This window comes from Pygocentrus nattereri, chromosome 27, assembly GCF_015220715.1.
Source record: "Pygocentrus nattereri isolate fPygNat1 chromosome 27, fPygNat1.pri, whole genome shotgun sequence".
NCBI classification, from domain to species: domain Eukaryota; kingdom Metazoa; phylum Chordata; class Actinopteri; order Characiformes; family Serrasalmidae; genus Pygocentrus; species Pygocentrus nattereri.
In genome coordinates, this window is record NC_051237.1 from 26,943,200 (window position 1) to 26,968,881 (window position 25,682).

Here is a 25,682-nt window from a genome sequence, read left to right on the forward strand (position 1 = left end):
CGCCTTCACGTCATTTGATTGGTGCAGAGATTTCACTCTCAGCTTGTTCCCTCCCTAATAAGTCACAACATGAATGGGGCAGTTGTGGGCTGGAGGTTAAGCAAACAACCCTGTGACTGGAAGGTCGCCGGTTCGATACCCTGAGCCAACAGTCTGTGACTGAGGTGCCCTTGAGCAAGACACCTAACCCCCAAGTGCTCGCTGGGCGGCCCACTGCGTCGGGCAAAGTGCTACTGCCCCCTGGTGTGTGTGTTCACTAGTGTGTATGTGGTGTTTCACTGCACAGATGGGTTAAAATTCCCCATTGTGGGACTCATAAAGGGTAACTTCACATGTAGCCCAGCATTCCTCATGGTTGCCCCATACTTTTCTTCAGGGGTTCCTTAGTAAAGGGAATCCAAAGGTTTAGTTTCTCATAATGCTTTGGGTATATTTATCTTCAGCACTCTCCTTTATGCTCATCAGATCAACGTCCTTGATATAAGGAGCAAGCTTTGAATAATCATTTGACTGTTTTCCTCAAACTATTCCTAAAAGCACCTATTGGAACTTTTCAGACCCAGAGGTGGTTTAGACGCTGTGAAGTTTGAGTGCTGACATTATAACAAGGGGATAAAAGGGCCTTTGGCTTTATTCCCAGGAGCAGCACTGTCACTAACACTGTCCCTGATTTTTAGTGTTTTCCTTTCGATAAACCTGATCAGCCCTAATGTGGTACCTTATTGCAAACTGACAAGGAAGACATGAGCATTTAGATTAAAAACACTGAAAATCCTTCAGCCCCCAAACGTTGGACTGTTGGTGTGTGGAGTGTTGAGGCAGCCGTGATTGGTTGCTGTGTGTGTTCCTTCAGCGCCGTGTGTCTGTGGTTCAGATAAGCTGACGTCAGTGATTCTTACACACATACACACACTCATAAACTGGTTTACACACACACACACACACACACACGCACACACACGCACATCCTGCTGCTGCTGCTGCTGCTGCTGTGGGAGATAGAGAAGCAGCGAGCCACGTTAGGGGGGCTTCGCTTAACAAGAGCTTAGCAGCTACAACCCCCATAATCTGTTCTTCCACCCCTCCCAGGCTGTTTTCTCACGCTCTCCCCTGCTCTCTATCGCTCTCTCTCTCACTCTCTCTCTCTCACTCTCTCTCTCACAGGATCACAGCGAATCAGCGACAGTGAATTCTCTGACTATGACTGTGAAGACGGCATTGGCGTCATATCAGGTACAGCCAGAACCATCGAAAGCCTTGCACTTTCCACCCGATTTGATTCAGTTCAGCACGGCTGCGGCTCGGAAATCTGATTTTTTCAACTGGTTCTTTTCATTTTTGTCTTTTCATTTTTTTTATTAAATGTCCTCACAGGCAATATAAAAAGGGGGAGATACACAATTTCTGTTGTCAGCATTAAACAGCCTTTACAGAGATTCAGGCAGTTTCATCAGAAAAATCCATTAAACATCTCTCACTATAAACTGTCTAATGCACACTTCTTACATACGTTTTAAAATGAATTTAATTCCCTCTAGAATGATTCACAGTGACTGTCATATGAGGCTGTTTCAGTCATAAGTGTAAGCCAGTCTGTTGTAGTCAAAACTACAGGTCAGCACAAAAGCTACAGTTCAATATTTTTAGATAAATACAAAAAATAAATGAATATTACGTGTGTGTGTGTGTGTGTGTGTGTGTGTGTACACTCACTGGCCACTATATTAGTGCCACACTTTCAACAAGGTGTTGGAAACGTTCCTCAGAGATTCTGGTTGGTTATTTGAGTTCCTGCTGCCTTTCTATCATCTGGAACCAGTCTGCCCATTCTCCTCTGACCTCTCACATCAACAAGGCATTTTCGTCCACACAGCTGACCGCTCACTGGATATTTCCTCTTTTTCGGACCGTTCTCTGTGAACCCTAGAGATGGTTGGGTATGAAAATCCCAGCAGATCAGCAGTTTCTGAAATACTCAGACCAGCCCGTCTGGCACCAACAACCATGCCACCAGATCACGTAAACCCTGTATTTCATTGTACAAGTACAAAGGTAACAAATCAAATGATGAAACTGAGAAATTTGAAGTTTTATGAAAAATATTAGCCCATGTTGAATTTCAATGCCAACAACGTGCTCCAGTAAAGTTGGGACAGAGTCTGTTCACCGCTGTGTTTCATCTCCTCGTCTTTAACAGCTCTGTCAGTGTTTGGGAACTGAGGAGACGCTGCTGCAGCTCTGACAGAGAAATGTTCTCCTGTTTTGTTTGTTACAGGATTTCAGCTGCTCAGCAGTTTCAGGGTCTCATTTGTCATATTTTTCATTTCATAATGCAGCAAATGTTCTCAGTGGTGACCGGTCTGGACTGCAGGCAGGTCAGTTTAGCACCTGGACTCTTAATACGGAGCAGTGCTGCTGTAATACATGCAGAATGTGGTTTTACATCGTCTTGCTGAAATAATCAAGGCCTTCCCTGAAAAAGACGTCGTCTGGACGGCAGCAGATGTTGATAAAACATGTTTATATCATTCAGCTTTAATGGAGCCTTCACAGATGAGCACGTCACCCAGGCCATGAGCACTAATGCCCCCTAAACCATCATGAATACTGGCTTTAGAACTGAGCACTGATAACAAGCTGATTGGTCTTCAGCCTGGAGGACACAGTGTCCATGATTTCCTAAAGAATTTTATATGTTGATCCGTCGGACCGCCGGACACTTTTCCACCTCACCTCAGTCCATTTTAAATGAGCTCAGGCCCAGAGAAGGTGGCAGCGTTTCTGGATCCTGTTTATATTTGGGTTCTTCTTTGTGTTTTAGAGTTTAACAGCGTTTGTGGATGCAGTGATGAACTGTGTTCACAGACAGTGGTTTTCAGAAGTGTTTCTGAGCCCATGCAGTGATTTCCACTACAGAACCATGTCTGTTTTTAATGCAGTGCTGCCTGAGGGCCCAAAGATCACGGCCAGCAGATACTGGTGTTCAGCCTCGTCCCTCACAGACAGAGATTTCTCCAGATTCTCTGAGTCTTTAATGATGTTCTGCACCGTAGACGATGAAAAGCAAAAGCTCTTTGATGTTTTATGTTGAGGAACGTTCTTCTTGAGTTGTTGCTCAATTTGATGGTCCAGTCTTTCACAGAGTGGTGACCCCTCCTCCTCTTTACTTCTGAAAGACTCCGCCTCTCTGAGATGCTCTTTATACCCAGTCATGTTACTGACCTGCTGTCAATCAACTACCAGGTGTTTTTTTAGCATTACAGAACTTTGGTTTCCCCTGTCGTTGTTGGCATCAAATTCAAAATGGGCAAATATTTTTCATAAAAACAATAAAATTTCTAAGTTTCAACATTTGATATGTTGTGTTTGTACTATTTTCAATGAAACATAAGGTGTAAATGATTTGCACATCGTTGTATTTGGTTTTTATTCACATTTTGCACACGTATCTTCAAAATAGCAATTTTACAGGATGAGGCAAAAATGCTCTTAGAATTTAATGTAAATTAAGGCAAAGAGGTTGTATTGAAGCATTTCTATTGGTCCATTCACACAACATAAAGGACAGCTGCCAAGTTCAAATGACTTGGAAAAATAAACAGACAAAAATGGAGCAACAATGCGCAAATTTTGGATATTGATCTACATTTTCCTATTTTTCTTCTTTTTTGTGCTTTCTGTAATTGGGTTCTCAGGATTTCTATAACGTTTGTGTAGTAAGCTGTAGTTCAGAGACCCTGGCATCTTGAATAATTGATATTTTGATGCCACATCGGTTTTAGGTTTGCATGTTTGGGTTGATCGTTAATGATGAGTTGTTCACTAATGACGGTCCGAGGCATTTGCAGAGCATGGCGTCTGCAGTTCCTACAGCAAAACAACTAAAACGGCTCTTATATTAATATGACAGACAGTGTCTGACTCTGTATCTGGGCAGTAGCGTACAGTCCACAGCGACCTCTCAGCCTCTCTGCCTCCTCTGAACTGATCTTTGCTGCTTTGGCAAGTACAGGCTGTGCCAGTTTGGGAGTGTGTTCACACTTCCTGCCCGGCAAAGCGTCAGAGGCACAAATCAAATTAAAGGATATTGCCAGAGAGAAGATTACTGTGAGCTCGTCCCCTCAGAGGGACTTCGCTCCGTCTGAACTCGGCTCTACACCGCTGCCTTTTCTCTGCCACTTCACAGTAATTAACCTTAAGACGTCTGACGTTATTACTGTCCTTCTGCTCAAACACTGGAATGTAATTATGTAATTAACTACAGTTACATTGCTGCCTGACGAAGAGATTGGGTTGTGCAGACAGCTCATGTTTATTTTCCTCCTAGTAGTCTAGTTATGACTGTCAGTGTCCCACAGTGTTAAATGTAATTACCTAATAAAATACATGGCGTGTCATTGTAAGGTGTTACGACGTTTACACTGCGTTTATGTTCTGAATGGACTCTTCCGACTTTTTTCGGTTTGTATCCATAACCATTAAAAACTCACAGTCTGTCACTATAAACTTCCTAATGCACACTTTTATATACATTATAAAGTTATTCCAGTTCCTGCTAGAATTATTCACATTGACTCTCATATGAGGCTGTTTCAGTTATAAGTGTAGTCAAAACTACAGGTCAATAAAAAGAACTAGCGGCCAATATTTATGTTAATGTTTATTAAAACACACACACACACACACACACACACACACACATACACACATACATATATATATATGTGTGTGTGTGTGTGTGTGTGTGTGTGTGTATATATGTATTTGCATATATGTATATATTTAAATATATATGTGTGTGCATACATATATATATATATATATATATATAAAGATTTATTCTTGTCTTAAGCACACCACACAGTCACAGACTCCTTTTAAAACTGCTGTGTGTGTGTGTGTGTGTGTGTGTGTGTGTGTGTGTGTGTGTGTGTGTGTCCTCAGATTACCGACACAACGGCAGGGACTTCCAGAGCTCTACTCTATCTGTTCCTGAGCAGGTCATGTCGTCCAATCACCGCTCCCGATCGGATATGATCCGCTCTCGCTCTCGCTCGCCCAGCGTCCCTCCCCCACAGAGGTACCGTCAACGCACATGCACAAAATGGGCTGGAGGCGTCTTCTTCTGTTCGCCGTTACTTTGAGGGCAAATTAACAAACAAACAAAGAAATATAAACACATTGAGTATAACTGATGTTTTTGATTAACTAAGTACGAATTACAGCCTTTTATCAGTAACTCCTCCTATCTCAGGGCACCAGAGAAGCCTAAATAAAGGGCCTCCGTCACAGAAAACTATATTTTTCTTGATTTTTGAACAGTAAAGAGGTAAATGTAGGATGCAAACATTGTTAAAGGTTCCAGACATACCGTTCACCTCCCAGTCCATGTGTGTAAACTGTCATGTGAAAGCGGCCTGTTTTGAATCCACTTTGTCTGTGATCTTAAGAAAGCCAACATGTTTACATACATACAGCAGTTTAGCTCCGCCCACTCACATTGATAATCTTGTATCTCCAAAATGGTAACCTAGTCAATAGAACCAGAGCAGTAATGTTGGTCCATTCATCATGACATTTATACACAATGTAAAGAGCAACAGGTATTTATACATGTAGGTTTATATTTATATATATATTTTACAGTACAGTGAAAATCTCATTTGATATGTGGAAAATGGGTCACAAAGCAGACGTTAATGATATAGCTGGATTTACAGGTATATCCAAGCGTACAGTCATACGGATCACCAGCTGTGGCAGAAATCCCAGTCTACAGGAAATTCTCATTAGAATTGTAGCCTAAAGACGAAACCGACGATTTTGGCATGTTTCACAACTTGTGAATAAAAATCGCTTTATTTCCAGGCAACAGCTGCTTCTAGAAGTCAACGCGTGAATATAGTGCGTTTAATCAGAGCCACTGCTTTACCTGCTTTTCCCCTTTTCTGTACTTTAATATTTCATACTCACAGTAAAACCTATTCTCTGTTGATTTTGCTCTTGTATTATTGTTTGCTATCCGACCTGGACCTGGATTTCTCTGTAAAGCTGCTTTGCGACGACACCTGTTGTAAAAGATATACAAACTTTGACCTGACTGGACTTGAATGTCTGGAATACTGGTTTTCCAGAGTCTCCAGAATTCTGCTGTCGTTCTAATAGAGGTATCAAACTGCAACCACTCGTTTATGTCAGTAATGGTAAAGGCACCATCTACAATCTAGAGATTGTAGACCTTTATTTAGCTGTTTGTTAACAGCTGAGGAGCCAACTGTTCAATTACGTTTACGCTAATATGAGCTGACTGTATAAAGGGCTGTAATTTCTGCTCGGTTTAGCTTATGTGGATATGACTTCTCTCAAATTAAAGTCAGGACAACAGAAAGGCCCCGTCCCATTTCTCCTTCTTACCCCTACCCCTTGTTTTCGAGTGTTGCCCCTTGTTCCTGAGCTACAGGGCAGTGGTTGAGATCTTCCTCTGAAATGAGACCCTCTAATAAAAGAGCATCACTTCATTAACAGCTACTAGCGCCGCTCTGTAGGCGACCCTGCCCGTCTGCAGGGACAGCAGAGGAGGGGAAAGTTCAGCTCCTCACTGCTGGGCTTTAGTTACATTTAGGGATCATACGCCTTCAAAGAGGGGGGCAGTTATTTATTATCACCCCCCCTAATTCTTCAGTGATGTGAAGCTGAAGTCGGAGATTCTCCAGATTCTTGTTGGAATTTTCCCGTTCCACCTTAAATGGAGCCGCAGTTACATTCTGGTGTTTCAGGCGTCAGAACTGCTGGACTATTTAAGGTGGAACGGGAAAGTTAGTTAGGTGCAGAGACACTGGCATAGTATTAGTGATTTTTATGCTTTTTATGAGAAAAGGACCAAAATACATCAAAGCGACATTAAACTAAGAGAATATAATGGTCATCGTAACATTAACAGAGAAAATTCTCACATTTGTGGGTTTCTTTGGTTTCTTGTGCTCCATAATCCTTTTTTTTCTCATAATACTCTGGAATGTCTCTGAAAAGCCTCCGTTTGGAGGGTCACGTAGCTCCAACACTTCGCCCCACCCCTCTATCTCAACAAGAATCAGGACACCCCGCCCCTAGACGTGAACGCTCAAAAAGCAGGCCTAAGGTCTGAGAGGTAGGGATTGGGAAATGGGAAATGGGATTGGGCCAATGCGCTGTGTGTCAGCGTTTGGGCAAACATGACCATTTTTGTTTAAAATACACAATATAATATAAGATTTCACAGCTTAAATCTGGTTCTCACATCTGGTTCTTTCTCTTGCAGTCGAAGTTTAGACCACGGCGTGCGAGGAGGACCGTCTCAGTACAGCCCCCGCCATCGACTCTCGGAAGACAGATACTCTCCTGATAGGTACGGATTCACTCCGGCTGCCGTCCAACTCAATTTACGGCTCCTTTTTTTTCTTTTAAGATCCACAGGATGGCCCAGCGTTTTCTTTGGTGCCATTTCCTTTCGGTCCTGATCTCAGACATCAGACAGAATGGAAGTCGACTGAATTTGATCAGGGGTTCTTGATTTCCGAGGGAGTTTGAGTGCAGGAAGAAGTTGTAGATGTCATAGAACGTCAAATAGAGTCAAACACACTCGAGATGCTGGCAACTCTGTGAGGCGATTAGGTGGGCAAAGCCGGGATGAAGGGATCACATCATGCAGCGAGGGTAATTTAACCCTCGGGCGTCTGGATTTATTGCTGTTATTTTGCAGTGCTATTAAATGTAATTACATAATTAATTACATAGTTACTCTCACTTAATTTGATCAAAGCTACCCTAAAACGGTTGGTTCTTCAAGGGTTCTTTAGTAAAGAAAATGGCTCTATGTAGAGCCATGAACACTCAAAGAACCCTTTGCCTGATAAAAAGGTTCTTTGTGTCATTAAATGGTTCTTCAGGTTGATGGAGAATGTACTGTGGATGGTTCTACCATAGCACCCAAAAGGGTTCCTCTGTTATGGTGTCAAGCCCTTTGGGTGCTATTAAAACCATTTTTTAAATGGTTTAAATGACTGTTCATGGTTTTATATAGAACCACCTTTCTTTACTAAAGAACCCTTAAAGAACCACCTTTTTGTGTATAGATAGGCAAGTTTGCCTAAAAATGTGACGATTGTAAAAAATTGAAACTTTTTCTTTTAGCAAAGTAAAATGATAGAAGTGACAATAACTTTTGTATGAAACAGACAAATGGTCTGAATTGAACGTTTAGAATCTGCACTGTCCTCACAGTTTGCCCACCAGCGATAACTGCGACTTCTTAGAGGCGGTGCAAACATCCGCTGGGTGAGTAGCTGTAGTAGCAACACTGCTCAAGCTGGCCTGTCTTAATGTGACCTCAGAGAGTTGCCAGGATTTCGAGGTACTAGATTCTGGAAATGCAGGCATCGGAGTTGTTTGCGCTCTTTCCATCCTACTCGCCTCTCTTCCCGTCCCGCTTCCCTCATATTTATCCCGCCTCTGTGTCTCTGGCTCTTTCTCTCTCTCTCTGTTCATCCATGCCTCTGTCTCTCTGTTCCCCTGTGCGTCACAGCCACTATCTCACCCTACTTCCTCGAACCAGACACAGTCAGCCAGTCATCGACCCATCTTCCCAGGATCCCAGGTATTCTACCTGAGAGTGGCATTCAGCATGATTGACAGCTTCTCTCCACCCACAACAACCCACCCACCTTCCACCTCTCACCCTTCACACCTTCCCGCCTGAGCTCACCTGAAGCGCTTGTTGATACACTGATTTGTGAGATTTGTGGTGTCCCACAGAGGGATGTACACGGCCCACTAACAGTTTGGGGACAGCTAGCTTTTCAAATGTTATTCAGCCCATTAAAATAGCCAGGAGTCACTGACCAGAGCAGGCTCATGTCTATACCTGAAGTGTAATTAATGAATAATAACCATTAGGGTGTAAGAAGCCTGGGGATTTAAGGGGTTTGTCATGTAAACAGAAGGCATATCATTAATCCTAAAACTGATTTTTCACCCCTTAAATGTATTGTTTTACCAAAATTTGCAGGCTTATAATTCAGTTATTAATTCTTAGACTGATTATTCACCCCTTGAACTTATTATTACATTGTTATTACTTTAAGTTAAAGCATTATCATTCAGATATTAATCCTAAGACTGATTATTCACCCCTTGAACTTATTATTACGTTGTTATTACTTTAAATTAAAGACTTATCATTCAGATATTAATCCTAAGACTGATTATTCACCCCTTGAACTTATTATTATGTTGTTATTACTTTAAATTAAAGACTTATCATTAAGGTTTTAATCCTAAGACTGATTATTCACCCCTTAAACTTATTATTACCCATTAAACTGCAGAATTATTATTCACTTATTAATTCTGAGACACATTATTCACAGACTATTATACATTTGACAGTAACTACTGCAAAACTAATGTGTAAGTTGTGTAGTTGTGAGCCAATTCAGTCAGACTGGGTGAGGGAAGATCTAACTTTAGAGCTGAATGGAGTGTATCTGATTAGGTCAGTTGGCTCCTATTGCTTCCAATCAGATTCCAGGCTGAAGATTGCTAAAGAGAATGGATCTGGAAAAGTCCATTCAGCTGATTCAATGAAGGAGATACAGCATCTTTGGCTTCGGTTGCTCATTTTCAAACGAAACCAGAAATCCTGCAGTGTTTTTTGAGCAGTCCCTTTGTTGCTGTAAATTACTAAAACAAAACAAACAAAACAGAAGAAGAAAAGCTGAGTAGCCGCAGTGGCTTTTTGAATCCAGGCCAGATTATATCACTCGGAATTCAAGGCCAAGTCATTGCAAAATAACAAAGGATACATGATCATGGGCGGCACGGTGGCGTGGTGGGTAGCGCTGTCGCCTCACAGCGAGGAGGGCCTGGGTTCGATTCCCCGGCCGGGCGACTGGGGTCCTCTCTGTGTGGAGTTTGCATGTTCTCCCCGTGTCTGCGTGGGTTTCCTCCGGGTTCTCCGGTTTCCTCCCACAGTCCAAAAGACATGCAGTCAGGCCATTTGTGTAAAAATGATCAAATTGTAAGTCGCTCTGGATAAGAGCGTCAGCCAAATGCCGGTAATGTAATGTAATCATATCGCTTATGTCTGATCATATCTCCAACATGGTAACTTTACAGGAGAAGGAAAAAACATATTAACTTTTAATGGAAGTCAATTGAACCAGAGTTTTTTACAAGTCATTTTGGGCCGTTTCATTTAGTCCATCTTGAAATTTGCATACAATATAAAGGCCAACAGGCATTTTAAAATTATGTCAAAAACTGAAAACGACAAAAATGGAGATATGAGGTTTTGTTAAGACAGCAGTGATATACAAAGTGATTCAAAAAGATTCATCTAATTTCAAAATGATTGATTTCTCTTGTAAATCGTTACAGATCAGTGCAGTGAGCTGTAAACGGGTTAAATGAGCATAAAGTTTATTATGTAATTCTACAAGGTCTCAGTCTGAACCTCCTCCAGCTGGACGGACGACATCAACACCACAGTCAAACTCATCCCAGACTGGACTGAGCGTGTCGGGCGTCGCTGCTCTCACGGCTCTTTCAGTGGGATTTCGGAGATCATCCAGTGCTGTGGAACCAGCGCCGAACGCTCTGAGCTGCTGGAGCTTCACTGCTGATGAAAATCCCGCTGCTCAGTTCTGACGGATTCACTCTGATTGACGTGGAGAACGTAGAACCCCTGCTCAGGGGTCTCAGCTCCTCTCAGACTGAAGGAGCCGGTCAGAAACTCTATGACCCCCTCTTACAGTTGGAGTGTGATTGGTTCCTCGGCGCCTCACGGCTGTAAAAATAAATACTACGCTTTGAAGTCGGAAGAATCTTTTTGAATCACCCCGTATTATAGACATTGCTTTGGAAAGGATAGATGTCCCCAGAACCTTTGCAGTGAATACTCAAACACTTCATGCACCCATATGTGTAGAGGGCACCTGTGGTGTCTGCCTCTGCCTGCTTGTGTTTGCTAGCTACATACATAACATACATGCTCTTAGGTCTGCAGTATGCGTGTGTCTGACTCACTATAATAACTGTAATAACTGCAGGCGAGTCTTCGCCAGTGCTTGGCAGGCAGTGGTGTTAGGGTTTTGGCTCTGGAGATGCGCTATAGAGGACTTTCAGATTAATGTGGTAGCCAGACTGTTCCCTCTCCGCATCCCTGTGTTTGGAGGAAGCTGACGTGATCTTCTGCCGTGTGTTTCGTGGCTCCTGCAGCGGCAACCCCGTGTACCCCATCTACCGGGAGGACGCGCTCAAGATGCTGCGCTCCGCTAAGATGGCCCGAACCTATTCAGAGGGGGCGTACGGTAGTCTGGACAGGTAGCTGACCGCTGTGGTGCTGTAGTAGTGCTGTGGGTAGTTTTTGCCAATAGAGTAGTTTGTGGTACTTTGCAGATTTGGGTGAGATAGTATTGAGCATTTTACAGCATTCTTAAAAAGTTGGTACTTCAAGGGTTCTATACTAAAGAAAATGGTTCTATGTAGAATCATGAACAGTCAAAGAACCCCATGGTGAAATAAAAAGGTTCTTATAACTTATAACAATAGAAGAATCCTTTTGGGTGCTAAGTAGAACCCTTTTCAAAAAGGTTCTGTGTAGAACCGTCTATAGCACATGTTCCATCAATCTGGAGAAGCATTTCATGAGACAGAGAACTTTTTAATCATGCAAAGGGTTCTTTGAGTATTTGTGATTCTATATAGAACCATTTTCTTTACTAAAGAACCCTTGAAGCACTGATCACTGAAAGACCCCTTTGCTTGATTAAAGGGTTCCTTGCACAGGGAAATGGTTCTTCAAATTGATGTAGAAAGTGCTGTATGTATTTCTATTTAGAACCTTTTTGGGTGCCATTTTCAAAAAGGTTCCAAATAGAAATGCATGCAGCAGTTTCTACATCAATAACATTTTTATGGTGTCAAGCTTGTAACAATAGAAGAATGCTTTTGGGTGCTATATAGAACTCTTTTCAAAAAGGTTCTAAGCAGAAAGTGAGCTTTTTGGATTAGAAGGTTCCATCTGTATTTGATCTGCACATTTTTGTGCATTTAGAATAAATGTAGGGGGTCTGTCATTGTGATGTATAAAGAGACGTGTTTACAGATCAGTTCTACTATTTAAAGGCAAAATCTTTGAAGCTCAACATCTCAGAAGCGCTCAAAGTGCAGAACCTCATAGTTCCAAGGGGATAAAATATTTTCTGCTGTTTTCCTGACACTGAAAAATAAATAACCTGTACTTAATGGTCACTGAGGGTGGTCTCTGGCTATATGTCTGTACTATATACAACGATCAGGCATAACATTCTGACCACCTCTTTGTTTCTATGCTCGTTGTCCATTTTTACCCTGTTCTTTAAGGGATTTGGATATTTTTGGTTGGTGGACTATTCTCAGTCCAGCAGCGACACTGAGGTGTTTAAAAACTCCAGCAGCACTGCTGTGTCTGATCCACTCAGACAAGCACAACACACACTAACACTCCACCACCATGTCAGTGTTACTGCAGTGCTGAGAATGACCCACCACCCAAACAGTACCTGCTCTGTGAGGGTCCATGGGGGTCCTGACCACTGAAGAACAGGGTAACAGAGTATCAGAGAAACAGATGGACTACAGTCTGTAACTGTAGAACTACAGAGTGGAACTATACGGTCAGTGGAGCTGATCAAATGGACAGTGAGCATAGAAACAAGGAGGTGGTTACAATGTTATGCTTCAGGTGTCATATCAAACTGTAATGACTGGATTGGGTTGTTTTGATTAGCTGGCTTCTCCCCCACTTCACCACTGAGCCCACTGACCTGCCAGTCCAGCACTGCAAGCTACTGTTATGTATCACCGATTATCAATGACCACTTTTCCACTGTCGAGCCAAACGGCTTTCAGGGCCGTACGGGGTCGTTCCGCTCTGGTCCGGACTCATGAGACCAGTTCCGGTTTCTGTTTCCATCTGTTGTACCGCTAAATCAGAACCAGGAAATACCCAAGAAAACTATGCGAAAGAGTGGATAACTGCTAACAAGCTGTGGCCATGCACCCACCACCCACCACAAACTTGCCTGTCACTCAAACTCCAGTCTCTCTCGGATCTTTTTTGTCCTCTAACCGGGTGTTTTTAATCATCGGTTCGCTGGAACTGAGCCCGTAACGTTCTGCAGTGGGAGGCGGCCTGCACTTGCATTAGCTTAGCATAGCAGGCTACAGCTAAAAGCACTATTGAACAGGTCTGATTTTGGCTTTCTGAGTTCTAAGTTAGCTAGAAGAGAGAGTCTTAGGAGACTCCAGCGTCAGACACCAGAGAAGAGGTTTCATTCCGACGTTCCGTCCCTCTAACGTCAGCTGCTCAATTTCAGATATGAGTCATTATTAGCTGAATTTGTGCCAGTAAAGCTTTAATTAGTCAGAGTTTAGCTAAGCTAATGCTAAATAGCTACTCTCTTCTGCTTAGCAGCGCTTGAACTTGATTGTTTTTGGGTTTGAAATAGTGCAGCTGGATGCTGTGGCACTATACGATATAAACAGAACCAATCAGCATATAGCCATGTCATTACATCATCCCTCTGACTGGTTCTGAGCCCGTGTCTGTGTGGAAACACCACTGGACCACCCATTCAGCCCTGCAGTGGAAAAGCGGCCCATGTGTGCATTCATTTCCTTAAAGCGCCGATTTCATACAAAACTATATTTTCTCTGCTCTTTTGAAATAAGAGTTTGATGTAGTACACAAATGTATTTGGCTCCCCAGTCCATACAGTGCTGCAGGCAGTTTGGATTAACCCTGAAATAGCCCGGGCCCACCAGCCTAAAGCTTTATTACACACTTCTATAACCTGATAATAGCTCTTCCACTTTGCATTGAAGATCCTGTAGGTACAGAACAATAAGCCATAGTATGTAATAAGCCTGGGATTTTAAGGGTTTAATCATGGCTGTGATGTCACAACCATGGACTTGTTTACACCAGACTGCCCCTTTTATTTTAGCTGGCATACAAAATCCCCCTTGATATTAGGGGGGGTCCCATGCTGTCTGGCTACTCTACAGTTGGCTGGCTGCTCAATCACTCACCTGAGTGACAACAAAATATTTGCTTCAGCGATTCTTCTGTTTAGTCTCTGTTCTAGTGCAGTTCTGCGCTCTTCCTCACATTAACTGAGATCTTCCTCGTCTCCTCTTCTGTCTTCAGTGTGAGAAATGAGGGACATTCACTCCGAGCGCATTCAGCTGTCCAGTGATGTTATTTGAGCAGCAGGAAGCCTGTGCTAGATTTCACCCTCCTAGTGCTGGTGGTGTCATGTGACTGGGGGAGTCCTGACTAGTGGCTAGAATTGGATGTGACCAAATTTGGGAGAAATTTGGGGGAAAAAAATCCCAGCCAAAACAAGGCTACGTTTACACCGCAGGTGAAATTGGCCCAAATCCGATCTTTTTCCTCATAAGTGTCATTTGTGTGGCTGTGTGAACAGCAAAAAATGCATTGAATCCGACATTTTCAATTCCGATCTGAGACGCTTTCATATGTGGGACTGAAATCCGATCCGTATGCAATCTGACGCAATGCGACTCAGTCTGAACAGCCAGATCGGAATTCATGCGACTTTTACGTCAGTCCAACTCGACATTCATCATAATCTTGCACTGCTGAGACGCATAAACATTTAGGCTGATGTTTCTGTACCAGAACAATAGAGGAGACTCATTGCAGCTGCTCCGAGTTTGAAGAGGTTTCAAACGAAGCGGTCGAGCGTGGCCGGAGGAGCCCGAGGCTACAGCGTCAGAGAGCGGTTTAAAGAGGACACAAACCAAAGAAGTGACCGTGGCCGAATAACGTGCACCTTTTTAAGTTAAGTGATACTTTTTTAATTCCACAAACGGGGAAATTCCACCTCCGCGTTTAACCCATCCCTCACGGATACCACATACACACTAGTGAATACACACACACTAGGAGGCAGTGAGCACATTTGCCCGGAGTGGTGAGCAGCCCTATCCACGGCACCTGGGGAGCAGTTGGGGGTTAGGTGTCTTGCTCAAGGACACCTCAGTCATGGACTATTGGTGCTGGGGTTTGAACCGGCAACCTTCCAATCACAGGGCCTAACCTCCAGCCCCCGACTGCCCCCATGGCAAACTCGAACACACTGTGTTGCTGTCAGTCATTGGAACTTTAATCGCTCCTGTGTTGCTGACAAAGATGAAACTGAAGCCCCAGGAGCAAATGGCATTCTCCGACCTTCATGACTGTTTACCTCCGGACGAGCATGACATGTGAAGCTCTGTTCTTTTGCGCATGTGAGTCGGTTTGGGAGCAGATCTGTTCAGACTGATGTCACATACAGATCACATTTAAAAGATAGTGTGAACAGCCAAACAAAGAATCGGATTTTGGGAGAAAATCGGATTTGGGCCACTTTTACCTGCTGTGTAAACGTAGCCTAAGACAGTCAATAAGATGGTCCTGTAAAAACGACTCAGTTTTTGGCGAATGCAAATGAAATGTTTCAGATTTCAGACGTAGACTGTGTATTTAACAATGGGAAATGGATGCACTTTTGTTTTCGAGGCTCAGTGGTGTGCTAGACATTGGCTTTAGTCTGCAGTGGCAGCAGTTGTAGTGATTGTGTGTGGAATTCTGTCTCACTTTTTGCCGTTCTGTGCTCAGGAGGATGAGGCGGGATAGACGAATGTCTGGCTACAATGACTCTTATGAATCTCCTGAGAGGTAAAGCACCAGCAGAGCAGAGGCTGTGCCCGTAGCAAACCGATAACTCAGACTGTGTTGCCTCTTACTTCCACATACAGCTATGCTTTGTTTAAAGTGATAGTTCGGCAAGAAATCTAATTTACAGTGTTTTCCTTTTTACCCCAGATGTAGTCGATCAGCCGTTATATGTTTGGTGTCTGAGGTTTGCTGCTTTAGTTTTCCACTGGAGCTACGAGGCATGAACACTCAAAGAACCCTTTGCAAGATTAAATGGTTCTTTGCTTCATTAAAGAGTTATTCGGATTGATGGAAAATGTGCATGAAGTTGCTGTAGACGGTCCTGTATAGAACCCTTTTGAAAAGTGTTCTCTATAGCACCCAGAAGGGTTCTTTTATTGCTACAAGCTTGACATCGTAACAATAGAAGAACCTTTTTGAGTGCTTTTTTCCAAAAGGTTCTATATAGAACCATCTTCAGCACATCCTCCGCCAATCTGAAGCAAGCACCCAAGTAGTACCTGCTCTGTGAGGGTCCATGGGGGTCCTGACCTCTGAAGAACAGGGTAACAGAGTATCAGAGAAACAGATGGACTACAGTCTGTAACTGTAGAACTACAGAGTGCAGCTATACGGTCAGTGGAGCTGATAAAGTGGACAGTGAGCGTAGAAACAAGGAGGTGGTCAGAATGATATGCTTGATTGGTGTACATTAGCCTCGTATCTCCATTGGAAGACTAGACATTCAAACTTTAGACACCAAATTGGTCTGGTTTTCTATATTTTTTAGTTTTTGCTCTGTAGTGTGTATGAGCTGCAGTAGATGTCTCCGTTGCTGTATAACACCATCTGCGTCCAGGCATGTGTCCTTCTAGAGAGCACGTCTTAATGAGTTTGCCATAGCTGTAAACTTTCATTGCTGGGTTGTTCAGTGAAGTTCAGTGTTTATAGAGGCAGAAGCTGTAGTTTAGCAACATCCATGTGTAGTTCTGCTCCTCTGTCTTCAACTTAAACCATCATTCTGCCCTTTTCTTTCCCAAAACAAAGACTTTACAATGGCCCCAACCATGTCCCCCCTCCATGGCCTAATCACGTCATGAACGGCACCTGTGACGATTACAGGTAAGAGTTCTGAACCAGGGAGCTGTTACACAGAAACGTAGAGAAGAACTATACAGTATTCAATAAAAGACATCATCAGATGTTTATCCCGACTCCCTCATGAACCCAACATACTTCCAATGTCTTAAACAGCACATTAGATTCTACCAGTCAAAGGTTTCAACACATCTGAACAAATAGCTCCTTTGTAATTGTAAATATCTAAAGAACATATTTTTGAAATGCTCCGCTTGTTTCACAGCTACTGTGGTGTGATTAACAGTCATGTGCAAGAATTTGGCCACCCTGGAAAAGAAGTAAACACTACGTGAAACGAATTAAACACAACCTCTGCAGCAAACTATTGAAAATTCTATACGTGTGCAAGGGTCCAGCCTACACCACAGGCTGCCAGCAGAGGGCAATGGCAGCAAGGTGCCCAGCCTGCACTGCCGGCTGCCAACAGAGGGCAATAACTTCAGGGAACTCCAATTCTCAGAAGCCCTTGGGCTGATAAGGCTAAACTGACACACCTGTGGACTCCTCTACTTAAGGCTGTGGCAAACAAACCTTTGTTACACCTTTGTAGAGGGGTGACCGGTATGGTACTTAGCCCAGGTGGGTATTTAAACAAAAAGAAAAAAAATAGACAGCTGGAAAAAACAAGATTCCCCAAAAATGACTTAAAACAGGACACAAGAGTCTTTTGTTTCCTCAGTTTCTTCTATTTCATGTTTCTAGTTCAGCCTATATTTGAGCTGCTTTCAGCATTTCCTTTGTTTGCCATTTTCCCGCCTTTTTTCCTTCCACGGGCTGCCAGTCAGTACATTGGCGGTTCGAGCCTGACTCTGCGTCGCCTCAATCCCATTGTGCCAAATTCACATCCCATTACCTCAATAAATTTAACACCCTTTCTCACGGGTTTTCATCTTCGCACTTGGCTCCGCCTCCCTGCTGTCCCATAACAACACGTTAATGCAGATATACTTTGTAAATACATAAATAGACAAATAGCCTTTGTGGCATGTGCAAAAGTTTGGACCCCCTTCTAGTTATAAAGTCTTAATTGTCATATTAGACCTAAAAATTTAACTCTGCATGATCACTAGTGGGAGGTTTGGAGCAAAAAAGGAGCAGCATTTGATGAAAAGAACACCGTGCTGGGTGTCAAGCATGGGGGTGGATCTGTTATGCTTTAGGAAATACTGCACAGGTAGATGGAAGAATGAATTCTGGTAAATATCAGCAAATTCTGGAAGCAAATGTGACACAGACAGTCAAAAAAGTAGCTGAAAACAGGCTGGGTTCTACAGCAGAACAGTGATCCAAAGCATACCTCAAAATCCATGATCAAGAAACACAAGAGCATCCCAGGGGGTTCCTCATGAAGCTGCATGAGGGGGCTACTTTGAAAAATCTAATAGAAAAGATTGGATTTGTTAAATATTTTAATTGTAACTGCTTAATTCCATGTGTTATTTCACCTATGGCTTGACAATATGGCAATATTTATTGTTATCATGATAAAATATGTCACAATACAGTACAATATGCTTTTCTGAACATATTGCAGATAGTCTTAGACGCTGACCAACCGCATGTTTTATTATAAAAAAAGCAAATTAGTCATTTAACTAAATTTGGTGCCAAGTATTGAATAAAAATCATTGTATTCATATTTTTATAAGTTTTTTTTTTTTTTGGTCCTTTTTTCTGCTTCATTTTTTTCAGCTGTCTGAAAAAATAATACATATCATGTATTGTGGAAATTCCTTGATGTATCACAATATTATTGCTTTTGCCACATCGCCCTCGTCTAATTTCATGGTTTTTATGTTTTCACTGTTTTTCTAAAAAGAGAAATATCGAAAATAATCCACCTATGAGTGTGTGTGTGTGTGTGTGCCCAAACTTTTGACTGTTACTCCTCATCACAGCAAAAAATCGGCAATGTCAAGTAAAATTATCTTAAATATATTCAATAAATCGAATATTTCTCCTGCCGAGATTGTTGTCAGCTTAATTTCAGATTATTCAGCTTATTACTAGACATTTTACTTGTTTTAACTGATTTTATTAACTTTGATTATCGGCAGATCATTTTGCTTGTTTGGAGAAATGAGCTTGAAACCAGCAAATTATCTGCCAGTACAGTAAATTATACTTAATAAAATGAGCTAGATGATCTTATAATAAGTGCACACCCATCTCAGAATAGGAAATATTAGTGATCTTGACTAGATTTAAGATCATTTCGCTCCAGAAGATGCCATTTTTTGGCGGTGATCTTATTCCTCCTAAACTCACGCATTCCTGCCATGGCCATACTCTGTGCTCCATTACTCTCACACACATTGAACCATTTCCCACCTTTTCAGGCGAGATGTTAACACTGAGCTTGGTCTGTTCAGTAGGACATGCCCCAGGATAGAAATCGAGCCTTCCACGGATACAGAAAGGTATTGTTAGTACTAGCTTTTAGAATTGGTGTAGTTTTGTAGTGTAGACATCACGACAGTGTTTTAGGGCCACTGTTAACAAAAATAAAAATAGTGGACTGAGAATGAAGTCGTAACATTTCGAGAAAAAGTCGTAATGTTTAGAGAATAAAATCATACGGTATTATATTTAAGAATAAAGTCGTAACATTTTGAGAAAAAAGTCTTGGAATTACAGCAGTAAAGTGGCATTAGTACGAGGAGAGGTCAGTATTGTGGCCAAAGCCTCTGTACAGTGAAGCAGCGCCTCCTGGTGTTAAATGAGGGGTGTTGAGTTGGTGGAGCTGCACTTTCATATCGATTCCCCCATAAAGAGACACTCAGCCTCCCCGTCTCTCCTGCTCATCAGCACCAGCCTGGTATCAGTGTAAGAACCGGCTGAACTGGCTGAGCAGGGAACTGGGGACAGGGAACACAGCCAGGCGGACTCAGTGGAAAACTGAGTTAATCTAGAATAAAGAGCCGGATGGACTCGGAGGAAACCACATTTATCTAGAATAAAGAGCCGGATGGACTCGGAGGAAACCACATTGATCTAGAATACAGAGCCGGGTGGACTCGGAGGAAACCACATTTATCTAGAATACAGAGCCGGGCGGTTTCAGTGGAAACTGAGTTAATCTAGAATAAAGAGCTGGATGGACTCAGCGGAAACTGAGTTTATCTAGAATAAAGAGCCGGATGGACTCGGAGGAAACCACATTTATCTAGAATACAGAGCCGGGTGGACTCAGCGGAAACTGAGTTTATCTAGAATACAGAGCCGGGTGGACTCAGCGGAAACTGAGTTTATCTAGAATACAGAGCCGGGTGGACTCAGCGGAAACTGAGTTTATCTAGAATACAGAGCCGGGCGGTTTCAGTGGAAACTGAGTTTATCTAGAATACAGAGCCGGGTGGACTCAGCGGAAACTGAGTTTATCTAGAATACAGAGCCGGGTGGACTCAGCGGAAACTGAGTTTATCTAGAATACAGAGCCGGGTGGACTCAGCGGAAACTGAGTTTATCTAGAATACAGAGCCGGGCGGTTTCAGTGGAAACTGAGTTTATCTAGAATACAGAGCCGGGTGGACTCAGCGGAAACTGAGTTTATCTAGAATACAGAGCCGGGTGGACTCAGCGGAAACTGAGTTTATCTAGAATACAGAGCCGGGTGGACTCAGCGGAAACTGAGTTTATCTAGAATACAGAGCCGGGTGGACTCAGCGGAAACTGAGTTTATCTAGAATACAGAGCCGGGTGGACTCAGCGGAAACTGAGTTTATCTAGAATACAGAGCCGGGTGGACTCAGCGGAAACTGAGTTTATCTAGAATACAGAGCCGGGTGGACTCAGCGGAAACTGAGTTTATCTAGAATACAGAGCCGGGTGGACTCAGCGGAAACTGAGTTTATCTAGAATACAGAGCCGGGTGGACTCAGCGGAAACTGAGTTTATCTAGAATAAAGGGCCAGACGGACTCGGAGGAAACTGTCTGTCTGTCTGTGTTGTTGAAGGAGAATCGCAGGCACTGACCATCTACACGGCTATTAGGGGCTTCGTCTTCGCTCTGGCGTCAGTACAGCAACCGAGACCCCAGTGCATTATGGCAGCCCCCCTGCAGTTAGACAACTTTATCTTCCAAATATTACGACTTTATCCTTGAAGTCTACGATTCTTATTTTTATTAACAGTGGCCCTAAAATATTAGTTAATTAGAAATATGTTCAGCTCTTTGAATGTTTCCAAGTCTTGTATAACAGCAGTTACGTCATTAAAAGCATTGTTGGCTCACAGAGCCTGCAGTGGAGAGACTTCGTTAGAGACCCCTCAGTTTCACGACCCTCCATTGCCAAATCTTCAGTGTAGTCTCAGAACGAGAGCCTGTTAACCGTGGCGTTTCTTCCATAGAGACGACCACATGCCAGAGTTTCCCGTTAATCATGAACCCTATGAGGAGGATTTGAGGTAATGCAGTAGTGTAGATGTCTTTCTGAGGCGTAGTTCATTAGAGTAGTGCAGGTCAGTAGATGAAGATCTAGCGTTTGAGGAGGTTTTTTTTGCTATTGAAATCTTTTTACATGTCTCCTTTTTCCTCACAGTGAATTCTACAGGTGCTGTGCTTTGTTTGAATATATTATGTTAACTTCTTTTACTTCTGCTGTTTCTTTCTTAAATCGCTTTTCTTTTGTTGTCGTGTTTTGAAGAGTGATTAGTGTCCCCTCATTCCGACACTGGCAGCGTGCTTGACTCATTGTTTGACTTGTACTTGAAGCCTGTGCGTTAACAATGTATTTATTAGGGGTGTAACGATATAATTTTCCATTCGAGATTCGATTTAGTGCGTTGAAAATTGTCTGGCGCTCTGACTCTGTACTGTACAGATTGGCTCAGACTGATAAACGTTCTCTAATAGAATGTTTTTTTCAGCCCTGTTAACAAAAAGAATCTTGAAAATCAAAACCTTTACCCTCTATTGCGCAATGTTGCCTCAGGGCAACAAACCCAATTTTATCACTTAACAATAACATTATACATACTTAAAGACAACGACAGGTTTAAAAAGTACGTCAATAAAACGTATGAACTTGGTCATATTCCTCTTACCGGGCACTTTAAGGCCTCTTTTTTAGCATTCAGTATCACCTTTTTGTTATGAGAATTCACAAAAATATGTTTGTTGCCTGGAAGCAACATGAGGAATGGACTTGCCTGTTACAAGCCAGGTCTCACCACTTCAGGGAACATATTATTATATTGTATTATTTCTTCCCATTGTCGCACAATGTTGCCTTCAGGCAACATATCCAAACAGGACCCATGTACACGTTTTTTATGTTTTTAAATTTAATAATAATTTCTATTTTACACCAGAGAAGTGAATTGTGTTTATTTATTTTATTACTCTTATAACGAGCATGGGTATGCACATAGCATAAGCCCCGCCCCCTCCACTCTCACTTTGCTTTTTGACCTAGATGCCTAGTTTTGCTCGCTGGCAGTGGCTGCGATGAAAGTCGTTAAAACGCCGACATTTTTTCAGCACTATATTGAAATCGTTACACCCTTAAGCTTTTTTTTTACAGGAGCTAAGGCTTCATTACATAAAGGCCCAGTGCGCCTGTGGCATTGTGGGTATGAACAGTCCTCCCTTGACTAACCTTTCCCAGGTATAGCCGTGGCATGGTGGACAGACATTACAGGTCCAGGTCAGCTGACCAGCGGGCCATGATGGAGAGACCGGTCTACACGCGCTCACGCTCGTCCGAGCGTCCGGAGTCAGGCTACATGAGGTCCATGCCGTCTTTACACTCCAGGAGATCAGCCCCTCCCTCTCCTGCCTTAACGAGGTGATCCTGACCAATCACAGCGACTAACCCGAACCCATTCAACTCTCACTTTCGAATGCCCCCCCCCCCACCCGCCTCCCCTCTCCTCTCACTTTTTTTGCTTTTTCAACCTCCGTTTTCAACGGTGCTGCCTTTGGTTTGTCTTCATTTGTAGAGTAGAGACATGGTGGTGGTAGTTGCAACTAACGTCTGGTTATTTATGTTTTGGTTGTCGATTATAGACACACTACTTATATTCGTCCCTGAATATAATGGTGTGGACCTGGCATCCTATGTTCCGTTCTGATTTCTGTTGGTTTTGTTTGATTTGAACTTACTAACATTATCGTTTGTCGTTTGACAGTATCCTGTTTTAGTTGCGCTCCGGTGGCTGACGGACGCCATGCACAGCTTCTCACTCTCCTTGCAGCTTACGCAGTCATTTCCAAGCTGTGGCACTTTCGATCTTGCTCCTGTTGCTGACTTCATAATACCTTTTGAGATGCGTGGGATTGGCAAATTATAGTCATATAGGGAGATGATTATGTTGTCTACACAGTTACATTCAGGCATGATACGGTAGATTACATGTTCCTGACAGCCGAGCATTAGGTCTTGGGAGGCCGTGTACTTATGAGCCTGATCACCCCGTGTAACCCAAAGCTCAGAAGGTGCTATGAAGGTCATTTATTGTTTGGTTAATGTGCATTTTCTTAGCTTGGAGCTTTGGTTCAGCAGCTAAAATGCACATGACTGTGACATATTTACCTCTGGAACTGCATGCACTGATCCGGTAAAATATGCAGAGTTAGATTTGTGGGTAGATCATGCTATTTTGATGTGATTCATTGTGATTAAGTTCAATGCACGCTCTTAAAAAAGATGGTTCTCCAAGGGCAAAGACGGTGGTTCTATACAGAACCATGAACACTTCAAGTTTAAGCTCACTTAAGGTTCTTTGGGTGGTGAAATGGTTCAGATTGATGGGGAATGTGTCGTGTGAGGTAGCACCGAAAAAGGGTTCTGCTATTGTATTCAAGCTTGACAGGGTGAAAATAGAAGAACCCTTTTCAAAAAGCCACATAGAGCACATTTTCCATCTATCTGACGTACCGTTTCACCATGCAAGAACCATTTAAGCATGCAAATGGCCCTGAGTGTTCATGTTTCTATATAAAACCATTGTCTTTACTAAAGAACCCTTGAAGAACCATCTCTTTTAAAGAGTGTGCATGAGTCATGATTGTGAGTGTTTTTGTGGGACACGTTTTACCAAGCGGGTTTTATTAAACCAACACTGATCATTAACAGATGAAACTGTGCCAATATTGACTTATTGTACTAAACCTCTTATGTAATTTGTGCACTTTTGTAATGTTTCTTCTCATATAATGTTCCCAATTAGGAAATCTGTTAAATTATTAGGTGTTACCTGTTTAAAAACCTCCTTAACTCTTTTATAAACGCTGTTTATACCTGTTGATTTATTTACGTGAGTCCCTCCTCAGCCTGAGCTGCTGTGCTGTGCCACCACTGCTGTGGTTCAGTGTTTTTGTGGCATTATTAACCACCATTGTGTCCTTCAGGGCGAACCCCCGCACCGGATCAGTCCAAACCAGTCCCACGAGCACCCCCGTGTCTGGGCGGAGAGGACGGCAGCTACCGCAGGTCCCTCCAAAGGGGTCTATGGACAGAAGTGAGTAGAAATGGGTCTTGATGCAGTAAATTTACTGGGTTCAAATCTGCGCATCATTTCCACATGATTAAAATACACTCACCGGCCACTTTAATAGGCACATTATTATTAGTAAAAGGCTGGACCCCCTTTCGCCTTCAGAACTGCCTTAATTCTTCTTGTCAGACTTTCAACAAGGTGTTGCAAACGTTCCTCAGAGATTCTGGTTGGTTATTTGAGTTCCTGTTGTCTTTCTATCATCTGGAACCAGTCTGCCCATTCTCCTCTGACCTCTCACATCAACAAGGCATTTTCGTCCACACAACTGACCGCTCACTGGATATTTCCTCTTTTTCGGACCGTTCTCTGTAAACCCTAGAGATGGTTGAGCGTGAAAATCCCAGCAGATCAGCAGTTTCTGAAATACTCAGACCAGCCCGTCTGGCACCAACAACCACGCCACGTTCAAAGCCCCTTAAATCCCCTTTCTTCCCCGTTCTGATGCTCGGTCTGCACTTCAGCAGGTCGTCTTGACCACCTCTACAGGCCTAAATGCAGTGAGCTGCTGCCGTGTGATTGGCTGATCAGCTATTTGTGTTAACAAGCAACTGAACTGTACCTAATAAAGTGGCCACTGAGTGTATAGCACATCTGCACAGCTTTGTCTTTCGGTTTACTCTCTTTTGGCGTGAACTGTGTTGATGTAATATACAAATATATTTGTCGTGGGGTGAAAAGAACCCCACTCTTTAGTTGAGGGTCTAGGACAGGGATCTTTAATTAAAGTTCAATAAGGTCCAGTTAAAGAAAATTCCCTAAGCAAAGGTCCAGAACCATCATAAGGTCTAACTTGTTGTCACGAATGTCACAAGAGAAGCGGAGGAAACAGACTCGATCTCCCAGAATCCCCTGGGAGGTCAAATGACTTTGACGCTTCCGACAAACCCCAATACACACACGGACTTCATTGCCCAGAATACACAGGGAGATCAGCCGACTCAGGGTCTCCCCACACGCTCCTGTCAGCGTTCTCAATCACCCGACGTCTGACGTGATATACCTGCATGCTTTGATCATGTGACTGACTCGGTTAGCTTTAGCGTTGGTCAGTTGCGAGGTATTGTTTCATCTGCCGAGCGTCTATCTGTGATCCTGATTTTGATGACCTGTGTTATCCGTTCTTCTTGACTGTGTGTTTGGATTTGCCCTTTGGATCGATTGCTCTGGATTTCTGCCCCATGTGTTTTGACCTTTTTTCCTGCTCTTCGTCTACAACTATGGATTCTGACTTTAACATTAAAACTCACTTATCTTTCTTTATCCGCGAGCGTCTGAGTTCTGTGAAACCGTTCCACTT

The 25,682-nt window shown here is 42.9% G+C and overlaps 1 protein-coding gene across 6 annotated transcripts in view; it reads left to right on the plus strand.

Annotated features, from left to right (window-relative positions):
• rims2b (regulating synaptic membrane exocytosis 2b) overlaps window positions 1-25,682 on the plus strand; it is a 250,923-nt gene that overhangs the window by 144,911 nt on the left and 80,330 nt on the right. For 2 of the 6 annotated variants that reach the window (XM_037535357.1, XM_037535358.1), the window contains exons 18-21: window positions 1,165-1,233; window positions 4,945-5,080; window positions 7,298-7,384; window positions 24,237-24,346. In XM_037535357.1, the coding sequence (XP_037391254.1) occupies window positions 1,165-1,233; window positions 4,945-5,080; window positions 7,298-7,384; window positions 24,237-24,346 (402 nt within the window). Of the gene's footprint in view, window positions 1-1,164; window positions 1,234-4,944; window positions 5,081-7,297; window positions 7,385-8,560; window positions 8,633-11,253; window positions 11,359-15,703; window positions 15,764-16,789; window positions 16,865-19,221; window positions 19,303-21,232; window positions 21,290-22,491; window positions 22,672-24,236; window positions 24,347-25,682 lie in introns of all 6 variants that reach the window. The other 4 variants (XM_037535353.1, XM_037535354.1, XM_037535355.1 and 1 more) reach the window with 4 other exon arrangements.